General features: G+C 48.2%; 1 protein-coding gene across 6 annotated transcripts; it reads left to right on the top strand.

The window, feature by feature from the left end:
- The first annotated feature begins 91 nt into the window (after positions 1-91).
- Positions 92-17,222, top strand: LOC308580315 (transforming growth factor beta receptor type 3-like). Of its 6 annotated transcripts, XM_081181650.1 has the most exons (19): positions 92-881; positions 1,223-2,287; positions 2,396-2,527; positions 5,532-5,704; positions 6,216-6,335; positions 6,764-6,947; positions 7,413-7,572; positions 8,118-8,274; positions 9,041-9,227; positions 10,063-10,310; positions 10,452-10,631; positions 11,337-11,657; positions 12,336-12,468; positions 12,985-13,059; positions 13,343-13,453; positions 14,267-14,311; positions 15,106-15,217; positions 15,648-15,745; positions 16,778-17,222. In XM_081181650.1, the coding sequence occupies exons 2-18, from the start codon at positions 2,203-2,205 to the stop codon at positions 15,700-15,702; spliced, it is 2,478 nt and encodes an 825-aa protein (XP_081037776.1). In that variant the 5' UTR covers positions 92-881; positions 1,223-2,202; the 3' UTR covers positions 15,703-15,745; positions 16,778-17,222. The 6 variants fall into 6 exon arrangements, with proteins under 6 accessions (XP_081037776.1, XP_081037777.1, XP_081037781.1 ...); XM_081181655.1 differs by lacking the exon at positions 1,223-2,287 and having other exon boundaries at positions 93-806; XM_081181654.1 differs by lacking the exon at positions 1,223-2,287 and having other exon boundaries at positions 93-881.
- The last annotated feature ends 300 nt before the right edge of the window (positions 17,223-17,522 follow it).

Genomic DNA, 17,522 nt, shown 5'->3' with positions numbered 1-17,522 from the left:
TATGCGACCCTTATATTGATTGCTTTTGCTACGACAGACTTCCGCAGCTGCTCTGTTCAGGAGGTGTAGGATGGGGCAGTGCATTCTTTGTCTGTGGCCTTGGATGAATCACCTGGGTTACGTTTATCCCTCCCTGCGTCAGGCTTGTTCGTTTTTTTCCAGAAGGCCTTGAAGTCTGCCAGAGCATTCTGGGAAAGATGAACATCTTGTAAACAGGCAGCCTGTGGCCTTGGAGCCGCGTGCAGCCCTCTCTGCCTAATTTCTACCCAGGTGCTTGGCAGGCAGGTAGAAAGAGAGGCCTGCTCCTCCTGCTTTTTGGGTTCTGTCCTGTCCATCTGACAGGATCTCTTGCAAAGGAGTAGCGGCGCTTGACAGGCAATGATGCCTTCCCTGCCTGCTGGTATAAAAGGGCGAGTTCCCTCAGGCCTCGTTGTCGCGACTGGAACTCCTCTGCTTCCCTGTTGTTGCTTCTCTGTCCCCTGGTTAGTGATCCGTTAAAGCCAGGACAGATACCCGGAACGTCTCCTTCCTGGCCCTACCTCACTGGGGTGGTAGGCAGGTCACGCTGACCCAGATTTCAGCACAGCATACCTGCCAGTGCCTCTCAGGAAGTCTCCTCCTCTGCCTGCGTTAATCATAAATCCACCCCAATCTCCTTGGTAACCTAAGCGGGGGCTTGCCTTGTGATTCTCACTCTGTGGGACATCCTTCGGGGTGAAGGTCGCTTGCTTGATGGCTCCCTGCTTGGGGGGGGAGCCATCTCCCCGCTACGGGGGTGTGTGTGTGATGAACCTGCCACTCGCACAGTGAGTTCCTGGGATCTGACAAGGGAGGAGAGACAGACACACAAAGAGAGGGAAAGGGAGCGGATGCTTCTCCTTGTAAGTCTCTTCTTCCTTAATACCTTTCCTCCACTGCTGAATTCCCTTAGAAATAAACAGCTTGCCACATAAACCATGCCCTCCTCCCCTCTCATTTGTAACTTGACCCTCCTTGTGGGCCTAGAGTTATTTTTAACCTCCCATTGACCCACATAACTTTTTTATTATTGTTGTTCATTAAACGATGCCAGTCTGGAGATAGGAGGCCTTGAATTGGCTCACGGCTTCTGCATCCCCTGGATTAAGCGCTGCGAGTCCTCCCACTTGCTTCCTGTCCTTCAGTTCAGGTAGCACTTTGTCCAACCTCCTCCTCCTCTATTTTTCTCCTAACCTGCATCTAGATCCACTGACAGTGGGAGAGCTCTGCTGGACAAGGTAAGTGTTCCTCTGGCATTCCCTCTCCACATTCTGGCATTTGGCTTGCTGGGAGGTGGAACACGTCCTGGAAACTTTTAATTACAGCCAGTCTAATCGTGTAACACTGAATCTTGCTGTCTCAATGCATCCTCCTTTTAAAACAGAGCCATAAAGGAGGGAGGGAAGTTTTTGTAGGAAACTTGAGACAGGAGGGAAGAATGCCTTTTTGACTGACAGAAGTTGGGACCAGAAGGTGAGGGAGAGTAAGTTGCCTTCAGGGAAAGATTTCAGATTCAGTCTATAGAACTGAGAAGCAGGTGTTAGGCAAAATCCTTCTGGCTAGAGACAGATCATCACAGTGGATAATACTGAGCAAAGTGGACCGATGATCTGGATTAGGCTCAAACATCTTCCCCTATTCAAGGAATAGAAGCTATTAGATAGTAAACAGTTTGGAAGCAGGGTAAGCTCTGGGGTCCCCAATGTGTCACTCATGATCATCATAGTGCCCTCCTCTTGGTGCCAGCCAAGATCCCCTGTCCCCATTTTTTAAAGAAATTGAGGCTTTTTGTGATGAGGAGAGTGGGTATTTATTTATTTTTTTGCGGGGGAGACATTGCCTGCTTTTTGTATCAGTTTTATTTCTTTTGAGTGGGTAGGTGTTTAGTCTGGTTTTTGGGGAGGAGGGAGGGGTGTCTGAGCATCACCCATTTTTCTTCAGTGAAATGGGTATTCTTAGATTTCTCACTTGTTTGCTTAGATTGAAAAGGTTGGAGACCCTGGCTATATGCTATACCCTTTCACTTTGTGGTGTTAATCAGAAGGGTGGTCACCACCTTCCCCTCTGCTTCCCACTGCACCAAAATGAAGTCCTTCCACCACCCCATCCTGCTATGACTGCGCATATGACAGGATAGTGGAAGGAATGTATAATCCGTATTAAGGGACATTGAGTGTGGTCTGTATGCTTGTTTCTGTAGCAGATAGATCAGGAATGGAGAGAGGAAATGTTGAAGTTCTGTCCCAAAATCCAAACCACAAATTGACTGGTATGAGGTCTTGAGGGCTGGAAAGTGTTTCCAAGTAGCTCAGAGGTCGTGCAACGGCATTCCCTTAACTCCCGTGCTTTCTTGCCCTGGCTTTGCTTTCCTTCCTAGGGTGGAACAAGAGAAAAATCACAGCTTTTCTTTGGGTTCTGAACACCATGCATAGAAACTGCCAGCATATCGATCACCTATGGAGACAATACCTCCTGCTGCTGCTTGTCGTTTGGGAGTGCTCTGGGACAGGTAAAGTCTAACAGAGTGGCTATTGTAAACATTTAAATGGGCTGCACAATAATTATCCACACCAAAGGTGTAAAACGTTTTGCTAAAAAACCAAAAACAAAACACTATTGTCAGGGAGCTGTCCAGGATACATTGCTGCATGTATCCTGAAGTATACATATAAAAAATAAATTAACAGTCTTCAAATACATTTTTATTTGCAAGCTTGAATGTAGAGCAGGTCTTTCAACTTTGCTAAATGGCACATGTGTGCACTCACACAGAGCCATTTGGGCTTGTCAAATTTTCTTCCCATGCAGCAGAATAGGTAGATGAAGTTGTCAGAGTATACCGTAAATGTATTCAATGGGGTTTTATACTAGGGGTTTGAGGGACGTGGGTGGTGCTGTGGTCTAAACCACTGAGCCTCTTGAGCTTGCCGATCGCAAGATTGGCAGTTCAAATTCACACAATGGGGTGAGCTCCCATTGCTCTGTTCCGGCTCCTGTCAACCTAGCAGTTCGAAAGCATGCCAGTACAAGTAGTTAAATAGGTACCAGTGCAGCGGGAAGGTAAACGGCGTTTCCGTGCACTCTGGTTTCTTTCACAGTGTTCCATTGTGCCAGAAGCGGTTTAGTCATGCTGGTCACATGACACGGAAAAGCTGTCTGTGGACAAACACCAGCTCCCTCGGCCTGAAAGCAGAGATGAGCACTGCACCCCAAAGTCAAATTCGACTGGATTTTACCGTTCATGGGTCCTTTACCTTTACCTTACATGGGGTTTCCCAATTCTGCATGATGCTTCTGATGCCTTTTGTCCTGCTTCTCTTTATTGGATGTACCTTCAGTAAACAGCTTGGATTTACAGAGTATCCTTCATTCTGTACCTGCTTATTTTTCACAGGATGCATTTTCAGTTCCTTGATAAGCAAGTACACACAGCTAAGGGCACTTTTAATCTGCAGCTCGGCACTCAGTATTTGTTTTTGACATTGATTACCATAGGGAAGGTAGATGCTGCCTGTGGGTTGTTTATAGCACGGAGGCTCTTAAGCTATCTGCTGAACTCATAGCCAGCCGACCATGGTTGCTTCCTATGAAGAGAAGAGTCCAGGCTTCCAAAGTTGACCAGGAGTCATAGTTTCTGTTCTGAATGGTGAGGGGAAGGCACTCTGCACTTGCTGTAAGGTACTTCTGCTATTTCTTCACATTCCCAAATTGGGGGGAAAACACCCATGTTGAACACTCCTGCAGCTGTACTTTGGTACCTGGTACAGCTCTCTGTGGGATGCGGGTGGCGCTGTGGGTTAAACCACAGAGCCTAGGACTTGCGGATCAGAAGGTCGGCAGTTTGAATCCCCACAACAGGGTGAGCTCCCGTTGCTCAGTCCCAGTTCTTGCCAACCTAGCAGTTCGAAAGCATGTCAAAGTGCAAGTAGATAAATAGGTACCGCTCCGGCGGGAAGGTAAACAGCGTTTCCGTGCGCTGCTCTGGTTCGCCAGAAGCGGCTTAATCATGCTGGCCACATGACCCGGAAGCTGTATGCTGGCTCCCTCGGCCAATAAAGCGAGATGAGCGCCACAACCCCAGAGTCGGTCATGACTGGACCTAATGGTCAGGGGTCCCTTTACCTTTACAGCTCTCTGTTCCTTTCTCATGGTGCCAGTGCATATTCTTTCACATGGAATGTTAAGGCAGGTTGAGTTGGTAGAATCCTCATGTGCTAAATGGAATTGTACCATTTCAGGCTGCAGATGGTGTGTGTGTTTTTAAATCCCTTCCCCCTAAAGCTGTCTGTGTGTAAAATTCTAGTACATTGAGGAGAAAGAATTAGCTGCCTGGGGCAACTTAATAACTCTACCCAGAAGCATAGGCAGAAACGAGAGAGCCCAGGCCAGGCTGCTCCTGAGGTAGCCCTGAGAATATTTGGTAGCTTTTGTTCCTTCCAGTATTTTAAATTGAAAATTGCCTTCGTAGAAAGGCAACAAACCAGCCCAGCCTGCTCCCTACTGTGTTAGCTTTCCTATTACAAGGAACTTTTTAGATTGTAGTCTCGGAACAGTATATAGTCTGGTCTGCCACCTCATTCTCACCCAGTCTGCCTCTCCTAATTACAACATGAGGCAACATGGCTGGCATATTGTTGTGTATGTAATGTGTAGCCCCTGTGTAGGGCTAGCAGCTTCCCTGTAATTATTTAATTCGTAAAATGAATGGTCAGTGGTTAGAGCACCTGCTTTGCATGAAGTAGGTCCCAGCATCTTCAGGTAGAACTGAGAATGTCCCTAGAGAGCTGCAGCCAGTCAGTGCAGAAGACAATACTTACATCTTCATAATGAAAACAGACATTAAATAATAATTCCCTTTAATAGTGAACTCAGAGGGTTGAGTGCCAAACATGACCACTAAAAAACAAGAGAAGTGCCATCAAACATGCCCAGGAGAAACGGGGGGGGGGGGGGTGGAGCTAAAAGGGAGGATACCCCCCCCAAAAAAATCCCACTTTCCCACCCAGCAAGGACTCTACATGCTGAGTATCCTTTGGAAAAGGAATATAAAAAGGAAGGGGGAGACTGAGCACCTTACAGTTTATAGTATCTTGGTGGAGGGAATGGATAGCTGACTGAAAAAGAAACACCTTTTTCCCTTGTACACTCTAAAAATAAGCCAGTAAGCCATCGTTAAGAGCAATTCACAGTGACCCTCCCCGTTCAGTGTGGGAACCATGAAATGCACACCGATCCATTTCTGTCCCATCATACCAGTTCCCCCAGAGTTTCCTCGTTGTTTTATTTTTCCCTCCATCATCCTCAGTCATTGGCCAGATATTCGTATTTTTTGTTTCTCAGACACAGAATGAATTATGAAAAAAAAATAAAAATTAAGCTGGTGTATCATTTTGAGCTCAGGCACCTGAGCAATTTGTGTTTGGGGAGAAGGGGATGCCAAACGTACACAGTTTTGGAAACTACTTTTCTGAAGCCCCGTTTCTTCCAGCATTGCTCTTCTCCTTCCCCTGCAGCCTCCTGGCACCATCTCGCTTGCCTCCCCATGTCTGCCTCTACCCCACACCCCGTCCTTGGCTTCTGGGAATCACTGCGAAAAGGCAACGGATGCACCAGCCGGGGCCGCTCTGCCCTGGGGCAAGAAGTCCATGTCATCAGCCTGAAGAAGGGATTGCCGGCAAATGGCCAGGTATGGGAGATCCCCACCCATAACCACCTTCCCATGTATGAGGCTGTATGTTGGGTCTCGCTACAGCTCCATTGGATACCCAAACAAGATGGCAGTTCAGCTTGGCACTACGGTTCAAGGTGTCTCAGTCAGTCAAAAAGGCAAAACTCTATTTCAAAGACATCTGAAGGCAGCCCTGTTTAGGAAGTTTTTAATATTTAATGCTGTATTGTTTTTAACACTTGATTGGAAGCCGCCCAGAGTGGCTGGGGAAACTCAGCCAGATGGGTGGGGTATAAATAATAAATTATTATTATTATTATTATTATTAAATCACATCTTCACAGTTGTCAGGGCCTGGAAGAAGTCTCTCTTAAGTCACAGAAGGGTTAGGTTAGCCAAGTTGTGAGAAGCAAAGAGGAACACTCTGCGCAGGGCCTGCTTAGAGCTGGGGGTGGGGACAGACCTCACCTGCTGAACATCCAAGGGGTAAGTTGCTTTGATCATGCATGTCTCCTTGATCCTCTTTCAGGTAACTCTGATAACTCTGGACCCAGATCCCCTCGACAGAGCCCCCATCTTTGTGCTGTATTCCCAGAAGCCTGTGCGTTGGGTGTTGCTGTCTCCCCCTGGAAAAAACTGGACCTTCCAGGTGAGATGGGATAGAGGGCCAAAGGGCCTGCAGAACATCATGGGGATCACTGAGCCAGGCCCTGCCGAGGGGGTCATTGGAGCCCCTACTCTACGCAAGCATAGAAGATGAGCGGCAGCTATGGGAAGGGTGGATGGAAAAGCTAATTTGCTACCTTCATAGCACTTTAACAAAATACTTTCTACCTCTGTTTGTCTTCAGAACCATCTTGTGTAGTAAGTTACTATTCTTCCCATTTTACAGATGGGGGTAATTGAGGCTGAGGGAGGCTTGCCTAAGGCTGTGGCTGAGGTGGAACTTGAACCCAGATCTCCCAGACTAAAGTGCAGCACTGTTCAACCTTAGTGCACTCCCCAGGGTGGGGTGTCAGAGAGTGGGGAGGTCCTCCAGGCTAGTATATTTTACCTTTGCCTTCCTCCTATCTACAGGTCTCCCCCGGCTCTAATGTTTCAGCCGCAGGGCCAGTGGCTTCTGCTGAGACCATCTTACCAAAGACGCCAAAACGCCTGCTGAAGTGGGCACGGAGGGAGCATGGAGGGGTCACCTCTCTGGCTGAATACCGTGGAGTCAACAGAATCTACACACGCCTGGGGGCTGGCATGGGCGATGAGGGTAGATATCGGCTCTGAGGGAAAGGGTGTCATTATGGCTGTGTGTCCTGCAGTTCCCCTCATCCCTGACCACTGGCCACCCTGGCTGGGGCTGATTGGAGTTGCAGTCCAGCAACGTATGGAGAGACACATGTTCCCCATATTCGCTACTGCAGTGTGATAAGCAGGAGGAAGGCAGCCAGCTGGTCTTTGGGGTCCTGGGCTAATGCAGTAACTTTGCAGAAGTTGTGCAGGTCTGGGTCTGCTCAGTGCTTGGCAGGGAGACCATCCAGGAAGGAAAGATCTGTGCACTGCAATCATAGAGGGAAGATGGAATATATACACGGCACAGATAAATAAGACTCACCAGTATTAACTGGAGAGCAGTTGCCAAAGAGTTTGCATTGCTTGCAAACAAAAAAGAGTAAATCGCAGCAGCTCTTCTGTGACCATTCAGTCCAGATGCTTCATTCCTTTCCTTCTCCAGATAGGATTGCCCCAGCCGCTTGCAGATTAAGTAGGAATTTCCTGACCCCGGTGCACTTTGCCTCCAAGTGCCAACTCCAGCCTCTGAGAGTTTGCCTGCATCCTGACCCTCCGCAAGTCCTTGAAGTTCACATCATCCTCTCCAAAGGAGTTGCACCAAGGTGCGTATCAGGCAGGTGTCGCCGGAGCTTCAGCATGCGGCTGTTGAACCGGGGGGGGGGGGGGTGTAGCGAAATGTTCATATTGAGATGCCATGTCTTGAACAGGGAGGTTGAACTTGTTCTTAGTGTAGATGGGGAAGGGGGATGGTGAGGAAGAATGAAACCTGTGCAAGAAGCTGCGTATGATAAGTGACCCTTGTGTTAAAGATATAAACAGGAACATGGAAGCTGGTTCATCTAGCCTAGTACTGCTGACACGGACTGGCAGCAGATCTCCCATGTCTTTCTCAGCTCTGTCTGGAGATGATGGGGATCGAATCTCTGACCTTCTGCATGCAGTGCAGTTGCCCTGCCACTTAGCAATGGCACTTCCCCCGAAAGTCAAGGCCAGACGGACACTGAGACCTTGAGCCAAAAACGAGTAGTGACAGTGGCTGGTATTAGGCCTTGAATATTGGGCAGGGGTCTCTTGAGTTGGGGGACGGGTGGCGTGGGGCTTCGCTGTCTTCCATCATGTGCTTAATCCTGTTGTGGTGGGTGGACAGCCTGCTCTCTTCTAGGCCCACCCTGGCTCATTTGACTGTGGAACTTCATGCTGTCCGAAGGCCCCCCCACTGGGGACTGATCTTGATACTGAAGAGTGAGGGAGCTGCTGAGTGGATGGTTCACACCCACCGCCTCACTGGCCGGCTGCATGTCCTGGTAGGGGCAGGGTATAGATCTGTAACGCTCTCAGCTAATGCGCTTCTCTCTCTCCCCCTCCCCAAGTTGGTGGCAGTGGCACACATCTGGAAGGGAGCAGGGCACACATGTGCTCAAATCCAGATACAGTGGTACCTCAGGTTACAGACGCTTCAGGTTACAGACTCCGCTAACCCAGAAATAGTACCTCAGGTTAAGAACTTTGCTTCAGGATGAGGACAGAAACCATGCGGTGGTGGCGTGGCGGCAGTGGGAGGCCCCATTAGCTAAAATGGTACCTCAGGTTAAGAACAGTTTCAGGTTAAGAACAGACCTCCAGAACGAATTAAGTTCTTAACCTGAGGTACCACTGTAGATGCATTATGCAGAATTGCAACCTTTCCTAGAGGAAGCAGTTTGGTAATTTTAGATGCTGGACTTAATACTATTATAAGGGTTATATTATGGAGGGTTCCTTCTGCTAAGTCCTGCCTTCACAGGCCCACTAGCGAGCTTTGCCAACCCTCTTCCATAAGCTTCCCCTGCATTCTCCCTATAACTCTAGGCTTGCCTCCTCCTCCTCCAGCCTTATTATTTTTCCTGAAGTGAGCCAAGGTGTCTTACTTCCTGGCTCCAACTCTCCACCCCACTAGGCTACTCCCTCTTGGGAGTCTGTCTCCATGCTGCTATTTGATTCCCCTGGACCGTCTCTTGTTTATGGTGTGCCTGCTGCTGCTCTCCATGTCTGGGCCTTGTATATGTAACTCAGGCTGGGATTCCTTTCTAGGCTTCGCACAAAGTCACAGTCAGCAGCACAGAAATGGATCTGCCTCTGACTGTGACCCAGCGGACGTCCCCTCGGCTGACGACCCTCGATCCTTTGCAGTTTGCAACGGAGCAGAATTTGCCTGCCTTTACGTCCTACGTTGAGGCTGAGCGGGTGAACAGGTTTCTCCTTTTTGTTGGGATGAATGGTAGGTTTGGAGAGTTTCAATGGACATGAATGGGAAAAGTGCCCACCAGAGAGCTTAGAGGCAAACCACTAGTGACCGCTGCTGCAGATTCCTGGCATTTATATTCCAGTTCCTCCTGCACCATTTTACCCTAGGCTATACAACCTCCAGTTTTATTTTAGGAATGCACCAAATCAAAACATTTTCAGCATGAAAATTATGCTTCCAAGGGGACTGAAATGGTACATACACACCGGCCAACAGCATATATTTGTTAACAGATATTTTGCTGCTTCACTGCCATTTTCCCAAACCCTTTTGAGAGCTTATTTCCTAGTCGTTATGTGATCCCAGCCAATCAGGATTCACGTAGGGATGATAAATGGTGTCAAATAGGAAATCAGCTGTGGCTACAATGGTAAAATCAAGAAGGGCAAATGAAGCCACATTGCCTTTGTTCTGAATGCTGAACCCATGGAAGAGAACAGGAAGGCATGCCATATTATGTCAGAATGTGCAGACCTTTTACTTGGGTAACAGAAGGAACAGATATGGGGTTGCCAACATTCTTGGGCCCATGGGCAAGTCTGCAACAGAGAAATTGTTGTGAGTACCCTGCCCTCCTCTCCTGCAACCTATTCTATGGGCTCCAATAGAATGCTTCTTCTGAGCCTAATTTCAGTGCTGGGAGGGGAGGGTACCCTGCAGACTGTAGAGAAGGCCTCTGTGAGCTGGGCACATGTGTTCCTTTGGGGCCACACTGGTGATGCTTGGAATAGATCATATTCTGATTAACAGCAGCAGCGTAGAAGGCATATGATTGCATCACACCCACACACCTGTATTTCCTTTGTAGGGGCCACACCTCCTCTAGAAGAGCCAACACTCTTTTGGCCCATATTTTTGCATCCTCCCAGTTTCACAGCCTCTCAACAGCACTTTGCAGAAGCCAACACAGCTGGCTGGGAGGTGACAAGGCAAGACTTTGCGGGAGAGGATGGTTCCGTTACCTACCCACCGTCTACAGCCAAAACAGAGGGGACAGAATCTATCTTGTGTCTTGGGGACCAGAAGCCTATTCTTGAAAACCAGGACACTCAGGGAGTGAGTAGCCAAGGATGACATCTCCGGATGGACAGAGGGAATCTATTTCCTACAGTGCCATTTCATGTGGATGTGGATGGGCGGGTATTCTCTTGTCATTGCACATCAATACCGCTCCACAGACCTGTTTTTCTCCTGCAGGTCTCCTGTATTTCACCTTCTCCAACCCAGATATCTCCCTCAGAAGCTGCAACGGCCTTTCAGGATCCCTACCTTCACCTTGGCAATGCCCTCCTTAACCTAGAGCTCTACAAAACAGAGGCTTTTGCCAAGCAACTTGGACCTTTTGTTGTCTCAGCCAACAGCCTCGTCTTTGTGGAGGTAAAGCGGACGAGGAATATGCAAGAGCTGGCTTTGGATGCAGCAGTTACACGCCAGAATCTTGTCCCTAAGTGATTCCTCCTCTGTCCAGAGATCTGGTGGTTTGCAGCACTCCCTGTCTCTCTAAGAGCCTCAAACAGGGCAGTTGACCTGCTTGTTGCTTTATGGGGGGTGATAAACTTACACTGCAGCTCTCAAAGGGATGAAGTAACAGGGGTGATTTGCCACCACGTTTTAGCAGCTTAGAATGGCAACATGCATCCCAGGGAAGCAAAACATGCATCTGTAAGCAAAAGAGCAAGGAATAGACTAGGCAGATTTCATACTGAGGCCCAATTCAAGGCCCAACTTTATGGTTGGTTTGCAATGAAAAAATAGGTATAAAAAGAGAATTCCTGGATGCCAAGAACCAAGTCTGGGGCAAGTATTCTTTGGTGAGAGAACCCCAGCAGAAATTTAAAATAACAAAGTAAAGCATGGAAATATAGGTTGTCATTCTTAGAATATAACTTTCTAAGTTCCTTCCAAAATTCCCCTCTTCTCTTAGCATAGAAAATACCATGTGTGGGGCAAGTTAAAAATGGTTTACTTACAAACTCTCCAAAGATCAGATTCATGTGCTTTTCAATGCAGCATTCAGAAAACGTCGGCAGCAAAACTTGCACTTGTGTTTACAGACTAGATGGTGTTTCCTTTTTCCTCCAGGCTTCCTTGGCAACCTATGACTCGTCTCTCAGCTTCACCATCCAGAAGTGCTTCATCTCTAGCTCCTCAGATGCTTCAGAGACCTCGGTGTATCTGCTGGTCCAGCATGGCTGTCCCGTGGCTGCCGCCCAAGTCAGGCTGTGGAAACCCAAGCTGCCAGGCCAGGCCCAGGCGTTGCCTCTGGGGTACCAGGAACGCCAGCGACTGAGCTTTGTGTTGAAACCCCGGTCCAATGCCTCCATCCACTTCTTGCACTGCCGTCTGACCCTCTGCAGCAGGGGGTCTCAGGACTCCGCCAGACCCAAGGGCGCAATCCCCAAGGTCTCTGGCTCCCTGGGCTAGGGAACCCTGTCTTCTAGCAGCTGTCTGAGGGCCTGATAGCACTACTGCTTCAGAATAGGCTCTCCTGATTGGGGATGCTTAGGGAGGAAACTGATATGCCACAGCAAGCTCTCCACTTGGCCCAGAGGTAGCCAAAATGGTGCCCTCTGCTCGATGATGACACTGGCTTCATAATTCCCAGCACCTCAGCTAGTGTGGCCATTGGCCAGGGGTGATGAAAATTGTAGTCAATTGGTATCTAGGGGGGCACCATGTTGGTTACCCCTTAGCTTATTATTACTGCCTCCTCTGAAGGGCAGTATCCCTCAAGTGTTTCAAGCAGAGGTCTTTCCTTTGATATGTTTGACTGGGGGTTGAATGTGGGCCCCTCTGTGTGCTTTGCCCCTCAGCTATGACTGGCCCCTTCCAGAAATCCTTGGTCCATCTCTGCTCTGAGGGTGGAAGGCCTCTTTATTCCAAAAGATGGAATCAAGAGGAAAGCGAAACCCCTTGGAGGGGTGGAAACCCTCTGGAATGGGCCTGTGCAAAAGAGCCTCCCTGTTAGCTGTAGAAATGAGCTGGCTGGGCTTATGGAGACGCAGGTGGGATGTAACTAGGCCAAGGCCTACCTCCCACTGTTGGGATGAGGCACTCTTCTGAGGCAGGTTTTTGTTTCAGTGTCGGTCTGAGAACGAGGCCTGCAGCGGAGAAGAGGAGGCGGTCCCAAGCCGCTTCCAGCGCACCATCACAAAGCCTATGCTAGTGACTGTGGAGACTCCGCTCCGAGCTGCCTCTCCTGGCCCGAAACCAGGTACTTTCCTGTGGGTTCTAGATAGCAGCTAGAAGAGAGTTGTTGGCTTGAGGGCCTTGCAGTTCAGCACCCTGGCTCCATGCTGGAGAGAACTGCCCTGCAGAGTGAGTGAGGAACTGAAAGAAACGGATGGGGGAGTCCTGCTTGCTGGGGAGATGGAAGCGTCTTGGAGTGCATCTCTCCAGAGCAGAGGTGCTGGACCTGTAGCCCTCTAGATATTCTTGGACTCCAGCTCCCATCACCTCAAGCCAGCATGGCCAATGGCAAGGGATGATGGGGCTTGTAGTTCACCAGCATCTCCTACCCAGGAGATTGATGCCTTGGATCTCACCATGCTACAAGCTCAGACTTTGCCAATGACATCTTACATGTTCATCCTGAGTGAAGCAAAGTAGCAATGATGGGCAGAGTTATGCACTCATTCCTTTTCTCCCCCTTGCCACCCGGAGGCTATTTTCTTCAGACACTCCCTCAGATTATCTGTTCCTTCCTTGACTTTGGTGTCTTTTTCTGCAGCTAATGTCCCAGACAAACAACAAGGAAAAGCACCAAAGGATGCAGCCCACAAGCGGAAGACTCAGGTAGTCCGAAGTAAGCAAACATCCCCATGATCTCTTGCTGGCCTTGTTTCCCGGGGATTTGGGGACTGAAATCGGTTTTAGACTGGGATTCTACTCCTGGCTCGGGGGGGGGGGGAGTGGAGTTGAGGATTCCTGCTGCTGTGGGTTGGAGCAAGAACTCTGATCCTCAGACTTTTTCATTCCGTATTACCCCGTTTCGGGCCCTGGCCCATCTCCCCTTCCTGGACAGAGAATGAGAATGCATTTTCGTGCTCTTTCTCCATGCATCCTCCCCATTTCCCGCTTCTCTATAGCTGCAGCTGCGCCAGGCCAGACGGTCCCCGCAGTAATTGGGATAGCTATTGCAGCCTTCCTCATCGGCATCTGCCTCACTATTGGGCTCTGGTTCATTTACACCTATACAGGTGGGTATGAGGAGGCTCCCCTCAGTGCTGTAGGTACCATCTATTTTACTTGAATGATTGATTTTTGGCAAAGCCTGGGGGAGCACACCTTAGCATTTCTGTAAAGGTAGACTGGGCCTCATGTCCGAGATGGGAAAACTCCAAATTATAGATCATGACACCTTTCATCAACCTATTGCCTTCCAGCTGTTTTGGATTTTAGCTCTCATCACTAGCCAGCCATGCTTGCTGGGCCTGGACCTGGAGTTGTCCTCTCAAGCATCTGGAGGGCACCAGGTTGGGGCTGGTTGGCTTCTGCCAACTGTCTGCCTCCATCTCATGGGCATGGATCTTGGGGTGGAAGCTGGCAGCCAAATGATCCCCATTGCAGTTGGCTTCTAGGAAGGATCATAAGAGTGGGAAACATGACCCTTAGGCGATCGAAGATGCAACAGCTGAAATACATATTGGAATCAATGTCACAAAAAAGTCTGGAGGGAATTATGTGTCTGGGAAATTTGCATCATTATTCATATTGGTCTGCCTTTGCACAGTTGTACTTGTCCACCCATCCACCATGGAAAAAAGAAAGAAATAGAAACAGAACAAATAGGATGATAAAAAGGCCAGACAGTCAAAGGAGGAAAGTAAAGGTCAGAGGGGAGGGAGAGGGATTTATGTGCACAGCCATGATATTGATCCCCGTCTGCTTGTTATTTCTGGTTATTTTTTATTATTAGACAGTGCACATGCATTTTCACACCTTTCTCTGAAATGAGGCGGTCTGAACAAAGCTTTAATTACTAAATTTTAATGCCAGCCTTGAACTCGTAGGTGAGTCGGCTTCCGGGAGGAGGAGCCAGCCTGCAGCTGAGACAGGTAAGGTGACACATTGGCTTTTGAGAAATCCTTCATTTGAGCAGAGGCTTTGATTCTGCACTCATTTCCATCTCTGGCTGTGAATGGAATCAGTGGTGCACGCTTATATTAACTTTTAATTATTTTTCAATGTTTAATTATTTCAAACTGGTTCTTTAATTGATAATTTCAACATTATAAGCACCTTAGATGTTTGACTACAACTAAGCAGTATACAAAATTTGTTAAATAATAATGAATGCATATTGCATGGGTGTCCAGTTCAGCAACCAGGCACATATGCACCTTGAGACCTTCCTGGTGCCTGCAAGTCCCCTTCCCTCTGCTGAATAAGGCTTCCAAAAAGTCACCTATTGTAGCTAATATAAGGCAGGGAGAGTTATCTTCCAGCTATACCTGGAGATGCTGGTGAACTGAACCTGGGACCTTCTGCATATACCTGGACTCGTTTGAAGCATCCATAATGCAAATGCACTTGGAGTGGGCAGAGCCAGGAATTCAAGAAAGCTGTCCTTACTACAGCAGGTTGCTGTATGCAAGAGAGCCAGTTCATTGCCTCCAGGATTAGCCAGTTTTAAATATACCCAAGCTAGGGCAGTTTTGCTTCATCTCAATACTTAAAAGTGGAACATTATAAATATGCTAAGACTTGGAGAAACGAACATATGCAAATAGGAAGAGGGTGCATTTGTTTACCTCTGGAAGGGGGTTAGTGTGGTGGTGAGATGGATGGTTGCAGTGCAATTGGGGGCGGGTGGGGAGCACTGCTGCATTTTCTTCCTTCCTCCTGCTAGACCCTGTAGGACCATCTGCTCCAAAGCGTGAAGACACTTTGTCAGCTCCAGCTGCAGCTGGCCCTGCACGTCGCACGTGGTGCTCTACCCTAAGAAGCCTCTACCGAAGAAGGTAACTAGATTTCAAAAAGTTCATGGGAGGAATGAATTTGGAGAATTGGAAGGGGATTATTTATTGACTTGGATCCTTTGTGCCCCCTGCATTTCCAGAGTTTGCCTCTGCAAATATGCAGGCTTATACAAGTAGCGTGGTGATGTTTTTGAGTGATTTTTGTTGATAATAATAATACAATAATTTATTATTTATACCCTGCCCAACGGCTGGGTTTCCCCAGCCACTCTGGGCTGCTTCCATCAAAATATTAAAATACAATAGTCCTTCAGATATTAAAAGCTTCCCTAAACAGGGCTGCCTTCAGATGTCTCCTAAAAGTCTGGTAGTTGTTTTTTCCTTTGACATCTGGTGGGACAGTATTCCACAGGGTGGGAGCCATTACCGAGAAGGCCCTTTACCTGGTTCCCTGTAACTTTGCTTCTTGCAGTGAGGGAACCGCCAGAAGGACCTCGGCGCTGGAGCTCAGTGTCTGGGCAGAATGACAGGGGTGGAGCCACTGGACCAAGGCTGCTTAGGGCTTTAAAGGTCAGCACCAACACTTTGAATTGTGCTCGGAAACTTACTGGGAGCCAATGTAGGTCTTTCAAGACCGGTGTTATGTGGTCTTGGCGGCCGCCCCCAGTCACCAGTCTAGCTACCGCATTCTGGATTAGTTGTAGTTTCTGGGTCACCTTCAAAGGTAGCCCCATGTAGAGCGCATTGCATTAGTCCAAGCGGGAGATAACTAGAGCATGCACCACTCTGGTGAGACAGTCTGCAGGTAGAAAGGGTCTCAGCCTGCATACCAGATGGAGCTGGTAAACAGCTACCCTGGACACAGAATTGAACTGCGCCTCCATGGACAGCTGTGAGTCCAAAATGACTCCCAGGCTGCACACCTGGTCCTTCAGGGGCACAGTTACCCCATTCAGCACCAGGGAGTCCTCCATACCTGCCCGCCCCCTGTCCCCCCAAAACAGTACTTCTGTCTTGTCAGGATTCAACCCCAATCTGTTAGCCATCATCCAATCTCCAACCGCCTCCAGACATTCACACAGGACCTTCACTGCCTTCACTGGCTCTGATTTGAAAGAGAGATAGAGCTTTCAGCACATTTATTTTAACTTTTAATGGACTTTTGTTGCATATTGTACTTTGTTGTCTCTGCAACTCACTTTGGGACTTGAAGCAATACACCAGTTGAATAGATGGAATTGTTCATGGGATGCATTCCATGTCTAACTGAGAGATGGAAGTCAAAACTAGTAGGGATTTTGTATTTGAAACTGGTCCTTTTGTTGTTCGTCCCATATTAGCATTCACAAATGAGATACTCCAGACCGAATGGAAGGAAATTTTTTAGGGTCAGTTATAAAAACATGCCTCTGCAGCTTTAAACACTGCAACTGTTAGCTGATGAGTCTGTGGTGGTAGCACAATAACAAATATGTAAAATGTTTGCTAGACGAGAGAGGAATGGGGAGCTTGGGTCCGTAATAGGTTGGCAAGAGAGGCAGGCAAAGAAGGGCCGGTGGGGAAGTCTAGCCTGTCATCCGCACTGATTTATCTATCTTGTAGGTTCTAGGATGTTTTTCCTGTGACCAAGCACCTGTTTCGGTGAATCCGCTTGCATTCCCCTGTACCAGCAACTCTTTCAGGCCACAACATCTTTATGGCTTCAGTCCAGCAGCACAACCGATTCTGAATCAATACCTTTCAACACTGGAAAACCTCAGACTTTAAGCTTTAGCTTAAATAAGCAATTGTGTTTTCTGGCAGTTGTATGGGATTTTCATTGCTTTGGGTAGCTGCCTGGAGAGAGCTGTGCTGCTTCTTCATTGAGTTTTGCTCTTCGTTTCTGCACTGCTAAGTGTGGACTAAAAGGCAAACTCAGGCTCAAATCTTCGCAGAATGTTTGCACTACTGCCCCTCATCTTTGGGGAAGCTGTTAGCTACCATTGTGGCCTTGCAATCGCTCTTAGGCCTGCTTCAGCACTTTGGGAGAAGAGAACCATCGTTGCATTTGGCTTCCTATCTGACTATAGTAATACCTTGTACTCTCTTTGTAGGAATGTTATTTTGGGATATAAATGGTCGTTTTCATGCCATTGCCCAGCTTCACAAGGAAACAAAGCTGATTGCTCCACAAAATGATTCAGATTCTGAAACCTTTTGGGTCTTTTTTTTTAGTTAACCACCTTGCAAATGATAGTTTCTCCAGTTTTATTAAACAGATGTGCAGGAGAGTTGCTGAGGCTCTTTCAATAGGCAGTCAACTGCCCCCATTGCCTTTAAACACCACTTGTTCCCTGCTTTGTCTACA

The sequence above is a fragment of the Podarcis bocagei genome, assembly GCF_964188305.1.
Source record: "Podarcis bocagei genome assembly, chromosome: 2".
NCBI lineage: Eukaryota > Metazoa > Chordata > Lepidosauria > Squamata > Lacertidae > Podarcis > Podarcis bocagei.
Note: the sequence above shows the minus strand (reverse complement) of the source record. Positions and strands in the feature narration are given on the sequence as shown.

Excerpts from the sequence above, each read along its gene's own strand:
- LOC308580315 (XM_081181650.1), top strand. The coding sequence starts at position 2,203 with ATGCTTGTTTCTGTAGCAGATAGATCAGGAATGGAGAGAGGAAATGTT. Across the intron at positions 9,228-10,062 it reads CCTTTTTGTTGGGATGAATG|GGGCCACACCTCCTCTAGAA; the intron begins GTAGGTTTGGAG and ends TTTCCTTTGTAG. Across the intron at positions 10,632-11,336 it reads ACAGCCTCGTCTTTGTGGAG|GCTTCCTTGGCAACCTATGA; the intron begins GTAAAGCGGACG and ends TTTTTCCTCCAG.